Here is a 6344-nt window from a genome sequence, read left to right as displayed (position 1 = left end):
GCAAACTTAACCTAGCTCCAAGGCGCCAAGAGACGAAAATTAGGCGCGTCTATCTTTTAGTTCCCGATGAACTAAACACAAACTCCCTAAGATTTGAAACCTAAACGCAAACTCTCTTCTTCTTCCTTAAACATTCAACGCCTTCTATTCTCTTCTTTTCTTTCTGGGCTTAATCAAATTCCAAGGTAAATCCCATCTCTTTGTTTCCAATATTTTCATTCTATTCGATCCCTCTGTTCGATCCATCTCATACTCCATCTTCCCCTCTCCTAAACCCTAAAACTTGTCTGCATCCGAAGAACCTCATATGCCATAGTCAGTACTGACCTTCTCTTTCAATCTCTCAAGTTGGGTTCAATTCGCTTTCTCAGTATCTTCTATCTTCCATCAGTGGTTCAATTCGGTGGGTTTAATTCACTCTCTCAACTATCTTCTCTTTTCCATCAATGGGTTCAATTCAGTTAGTTTAAATTATGAAATGGAAGAGTATGATTTTTGTAGTCTGAGAGGAACTAACTATAGAAAATTTGTCTGAAATTACTTTTGATTTTGCTTATTTATGGAAGAATAGTTATGTTTTTTGGTTTTGGATATGTCAGATTGGGTGTTTCGTTGGTTTTTTTTTTTCTGATTTTTTTTGTTGAATTGGTTGATTCGCTTGAAATATTTGGGATTGTATGTGGTTGGGTTTTGGATTGGGTGATTAGTGGTTTTGAGTTTCAGAGTTTCTCTACATGCATAGTTGTATTGGTTTATCAAAGTTTGCATTTTTATTGACTTAGAGAGACGATAATGATAATCAACCCATCAGAAGTGAATGAAAGGATTACTGAGGAGTGTTCTAATATGGGGTTATATGAAGAATAATGGAAAACAAAGGGTTATAGTTTTGGAACTGTATTTGAGTTTAGAGTGAATTGCAACATGTGATTGAGATTCTAAATGGTTGGTTTGGTCTTTTTCTTATGAGTGAGTCAGTTTAGGCTTTTGCTGAAATTTTGTATACTTGTGTTGTGCCATATTGGCTCAAGAGATACATGGGTTCCTTGTTTGTTCCATAGCCATCTTGGTAGTACCTGGTTGTTGACAGGAGTTCTTGTTCAGTGTCCGCTGGTGTGTGTGTGACTCTTTAAAAATTTGAAGAATATGTTGCTACCATTAGTTTACTAAGGGACTAGGGATTCTAATATCATTCATTTGCTGTAGCCTTCAGGCAGTGGCCCATTGCTTCTGCAAAGCTTCCACATATGCATGTTTCAATTTTTTTTACACACATAATGCTCGGTTGATGTGTAAATATGCTTTGAAATTGCACTACATATCTACATTTATTGATGGAACCTTGGTAATATGAACTTTAATTATTTCGTTTTTTTTTTTTTTAGGATAAAATTTATCAGTGGATCTGTAGACAACAAGAAGGGGGATCTAGAGTTGCAACAGGAGATATACTCAACTACCTTCAGGTTTGTTGCTAAAAACTTATCTTTAACAATAATGTGTCATAATGAACTTAAATGTGCCTTGTTAGAGACAATAAGCATCTATGGACACCAAATTCTTGTTGTAGTTTTACGATGCATTTTTTTTTTTTTGTGAACTGTTAGAGAAAGTACTTTCTAACTAAGGTACTGCTATTTGATTGCAGCATATTAAAAATTAACTTCAGATCACGTTTCTTCTTCAAATTATTTCTCAAGCATTATTCGTCCAACTGAGCAGCGAACAACATTTAATAAATTAATAGATTTCTCATAGAACTGGTTCATTTGAACCAACGGCAAATGACCACTATGATGCTTCTAATCTGAAACTACTTACTGGGCATTTGCTTAATAAAGTGTTAAAGACAACGAAATCTACCATCTTTGCCCTAATATGGGCCTTTATACTTTAAAAAATGGAGGATTATTAGCTAGCACTTAACTGTTAGAACTGGAAATCTTAAGCATTGTCCTTGAACCATTAGGATCAAGAAAGTCGTGTGTCTTCCTCCCCATCTTCCGAAGTTGACAGACCATTTACTTCTTGCTTGTCATCCCAGTCACCATCTTGTAATGGAAGTGTCTCAGACCACTGCCACTTCTTGCGCTTTTTGTTGTTTGGCTTTGCAGGTTATTTGCATATCACTTGGAGGCTAATCTGCTCTGTCCTCTATTCTCTATCATCTATCTTCCACTTGTCATAGAAAATTCAAGGTAAGCCTCAACTTTTTTGTGTCTTGGATGAGATTATTGGGTATAAATGCAGTAGCTATCTGCTTTATCTTTTTTGTTTGCCGCTTTTATATATATTTTTGTTTAATGTATTTTTGAACAAAGCTTATCTGTTTATTGCAACTGGAGTATATGTTATTTGCTTAATTAATTACCTTCTTTTACGGACTGAACTAGCTGATAGTAAATTTATACTTTTGATGTTGGGAATTTATAGTTTTTGTGTTGTATTTTGATGGCAGCTCAGTTGTAGGCAATGTTTGTTCACTTTGGTTAATTGTTTGAAGTCCTTTGTTTGGTTAGTAGTCATGGTTATAATTCAATAAACTGTATTTTTCTTGGCTAATTGACGTAGATGTTCAATCTGATTGCTTAAAGAGAAATATGGACAAATCATGGATAGATTTAGCAGATCGGCATTCTCTAGCATATTATGATGCAATAGATCAATTTTTGACTTTTGCATACATCAATAGGGTTCTGAGTTCAAGGATTTATTGTCCTTGTAGAAAGTGCGAAAATCGTTATCTCTATGTAAGATTAGTTGTGCAGCAGCATGTTCGTGATTATGGTTTCTTTAAGAAGTATAGGAAATGGGATAAACATGGTGAGCCTAATCATTATGTTCATCCAGTGGATGGAAATCAAAATGGTATTGGGTTAGATTCTTATATGGAGGATGATATGGTCAGACTTGTCCAAGAAGCTTTAGGAGCTCCTAGGGTAGGAACACATGATCAGACTAGTGAAGAAAACTCAACTAATCCTAATGTAGGGGCAAACGAACCTACCAAGAAGTTCTTGAAACTTCTTGAGGATGCAAACCTTCCATTGTATCCGGGTTCTAAGAGACACACAGCTTTGTCATATACAGTTCGTCTTTTGCAAGCGAAGGTGCTCCATGGATGGACAGATAAATCCTTCAAAACTTTACTTGAGATAGCAAAAGAATCTATGCCTGAAGGTGTGCAACTTCCCAAGTCATATTATGAAGCCCAGAAGTTAACAGAAGATCTCGGATTCACTTATGAAACAATAGATGCATGTCCTAACAGTTGTATGTTGTTTATAAATGAAGACATAAATTTAGATGAATGCAGAATATGCAAGACATCTCGATGGAAAGATAACAATGGTAGTTCAAATGGTGTTGCAGCACTTGGGAAACGAAAAGCAGCAAAACAAGCAAGATATTTTCCTTTAAAACCAAGGTTACAAAGGTTGTTTATGTCTTCAAAAACAGCAAAGCTTATGAGATGGCATGGAGAGGAAAGAACCGATGATGGTGTGTTTAGGCATTCTGCAGACTCTTTTGCATGGAAAGATTTTGACCAAAAACACAAATTTTTCGAGAGACATTCGCAATGTAAGGCTTGGGTTAGCATCTGATGGATTCGACCCATTTAGGTCTATGAATATAGTTCATAGTACCTGGCCTATCATATTGGTTCCCTACAATTTACCACCTATGATGTGCATGAAACAGCCCTTTATATTTTTATCTGTTCTTATTGATGATCCTAAGGCACCCGGTGATAAAATTGATGTCTACATGCAGCCACTCATTGAAGAATTGAAGGAACTATATGAAGATGGTGTAGAAACATTTGATGCATTCAGCAATGAAATGTTTAAAATGCAAGCTGCATTGTTGTGGACGATTAATGACTTTCCTGCCTATGCCAACTTGTCGGTGTGGAGTACAAAAGGTGAATTTGCTTGCCCATCATGCAACTCTGAAAGTGGTTACCAGCGGTTGAAGTTTGGTAAAAAAGCTTCATACATGACTCATCGGCGGTGGTTACCCTATGATCACAAGTATCGAGCAGATTCAAGGTCATTTAATGGCAATACAGAATATAGAAGGAAGCCTAAAACTTTATCTGGCACAGATCTTCTTGCACAATTGGAATCAAATGGTGTTCTTACAGAGTACAAGCGGGAAGATCTAGAGTGAAGGAAGGTGCTTGGGGTGCAAAAACCTGATAATGATCCTTTGATGAAAAAGAAGCATAATTGGAAGAAGAAAAGTATATTTTATGAGCTTCCATATTGGAAAGACAACCTGATACGTCACAACCTTGACGTAATGCATATAGAAAAGAACATTTGTGATAATGTTCTTTTCTCAATATTAGGAGTTGCTAGAAAGTCTAAGGACAATTTGAATTCTCGTCGTGATCTGGAACTTATGGGAATTAGGGAGCAGTATCATCTAAAGAGGAGAGAGTCCGGTACAGAGTATGCTGATCCAGCTGAGTTTGAGATGAACAATAAGGGGAAAGATATGTTCTTTTCAGCCTTATCAGGATCAAGAATCCCAGATGGAGCTGCTTCCAATATTGCACGTCGAGTACCTTTACATGATCGTAGTATTGGAGGTCTTAAGAGCCACGATAACCATATTCTATTGCAGCAACTTATTCCTTTATTTATACGAAGTTCTTTACCAGAGAATGTGGTTCAGGCATTGATTGATCTGGGTAGTTTTTTTAAACAGTTATGCTCAATGGATAATTGTGCAGCAGATCTAGAAAAGGCTCGTGCTCGTATAGTGCTGACACTTTGTGAACTTGAGAAGATATTTCCGCCATCATTCTTTGATATAATGGAGCATTTACCAATTCATTTAGCTGATGAAGCATTAATTGCTGGTGCTGAAATTTTTTGGTGGATGTACCCTATTGAGAGGTATCTACTGACCTTGAAGGAATATGTGCGGAATCGGGCTTGTCCTGAAGCATCAATGGCTAAAGGTTATTTGATGGAAGAGTGCATGAACTTCTGTACTCAGTATCTCAATGATGTGGAAAGCAAGTTTAATAGACCAGCAAGGAAAAAAAATGATGACGATATAAACAAGGGAAAAGACTTTGTACTTGAGGAAATTACTCGGACACAAGCTCATCGATGGATCTTATTCCATACAGAGGCAGTCACACCATTTCTCAAGTATGTCATGTTGCTTATTGTTTTGTTTTTTTATAATCTGCATATAATCAACAATATATATGAGAAGTAAAACATTTCTTAGAAACTAAGAAACTTAGTGGATAGTTTCTGAGTTTCTGGGCAGAAAAGTAATGATGTTCTTGTTACTTTGCAGTGAACATCTTATTACTATTCGACGACAATTTCCTGCTGCAAATGAACACTATGTTCAGAGAGTTCATTTTTGGGAATTTGCAAACTGGTTTAAGGAGCATGTATGTTGCTAGCTATAATTAGATATATTTAGTTCATCTTTCAGTCTCTTATAGTGTGCAGTTTTTAACTATTGTTTACCTAAATCAGGTTATCAATTTGCAAAGAACAAGTTCTGTATTGTTATCAGAAGAAGTTATTGCTTTGTCTAATTCTCCTAGTCCATCAGCAAAGAGATTGACTTCTTACAATGCGAATGGGTTTTTCTTTCGAGTGAAAAGTCTTGATAATCATTGCTCAACACAGAATAGTGGTGTAACTTTACAAGCAGACAAGAATCTTTCTATTAACTCTTCACCATACTATGGGAGATTGACAGATATTATCAAAATCTCTTATGGTATTGATATCAAATATGATTTGTTTAAGTGTGATTGGGTTAATCTTGCTACAGGTATAAAGTTAGACCATTTTAACTTTCCTTTAGTTAACTTCAAGCGTTTGTTGTACAAAAATGATTACATAGGGGATGAACCCTTCATATTGGCATCTCAAGCTCATCAAGTTTGGTATGCTCTAAATCCTTCAGGGCAAGAATGGCTGAATGTTGTTGACATGCCTTCAAGAGACTTATCCCTTGTGCAAACTAACAATACTGAAGAAGCTAGTATTTCAAGCGAGTCAATGGATGTTGAAATGGATGATTGAGGCCGTAACTTGTAATATAGTAGATGTAGGTTAAGATGGCACTTATAGCTGCAGATTTTTGTATGCATAGGTCTTTTTTGTTTGCTGGAACTTGGTCTTCGTGTATGGAATATATGATATTAATTACGGTCTTTTTTGGACAATGGAATGTGATTCTGTCATTTCAATTTATAATAAACTGTGGTATTTCTATCATATAAAACTTGTTGGTTATTTCGATTCGAAACATTATGTTCTCATATAATTGTAAATGTCCTTTTTCAGTTAACCATGAAG

At 35.9% G+C, this 6344-nt stretch overlaps 1 protein-coding gene across 1 annotated transcript; it reads left to right on the top strand.

Moving 5' to 3' along the window:
• The first annotated feature begins 4305 nt into the window (after nucleotides 1–4305).
• On the top strand, nucleotides 4306–6068 carry LOC121052286. Its single transcript, XM_040517000.1, has 3 exons — nucleotides 4306–5168; nucleotides 5323–5422; nucleotides 5511–6068. The coding sequence occupies exons 1-3, from the start codon at nucleotides 4306–4308 to the stop codon at nucleotides 6066–6068; spliced, it is 1521 nt and encodes a 506-aa protein (XP_040372934.1).
• Nucleotides 6069–6344: the final 276 nt, after the last annotated feature.

Source organism: Rosa chinensis, chromosome 3 (assembly GCF_002994745.2).
Source record: "Rosa chinensis cultivar Old Blush chromosome 3, RchiOBHm-V2, whole genome shotgun sequence".
Classification (NCBI taxonomy): Eukaryota; Viridiplantae; Streptophyta; class Magnoliopsida; order Rosales; family Rosaceae; genus Rosa; species Rosa chinensis.
Note: the sequence above shows the minus strand (reverse complement) of the source record. Positions and strands in the feature narration are given on the sequence as shown.

Coding starts and splice junctions, on each gene's coding strand:
- LOC121052286 (XM_040517000.1), top strand. CDS start 4,306: ATGCATATAGAAAAGAACATTTGTGATAATGTTCTTTTCTCAATATTA. Junction 5,169..5,322: donor GCAGTCACACCATTTCTCAA/GTATGTCATGTT, acceptor GTTACTTTGCAG/TGAACATCTTATTACTATTC. Junction 5,423..5,510: donor CAAACTGGTTTAAGGAGCAT/GTATGTTGCTAG, acceptor TACCTAAATCAG/GTTATCAATTTGCAAAGAAC.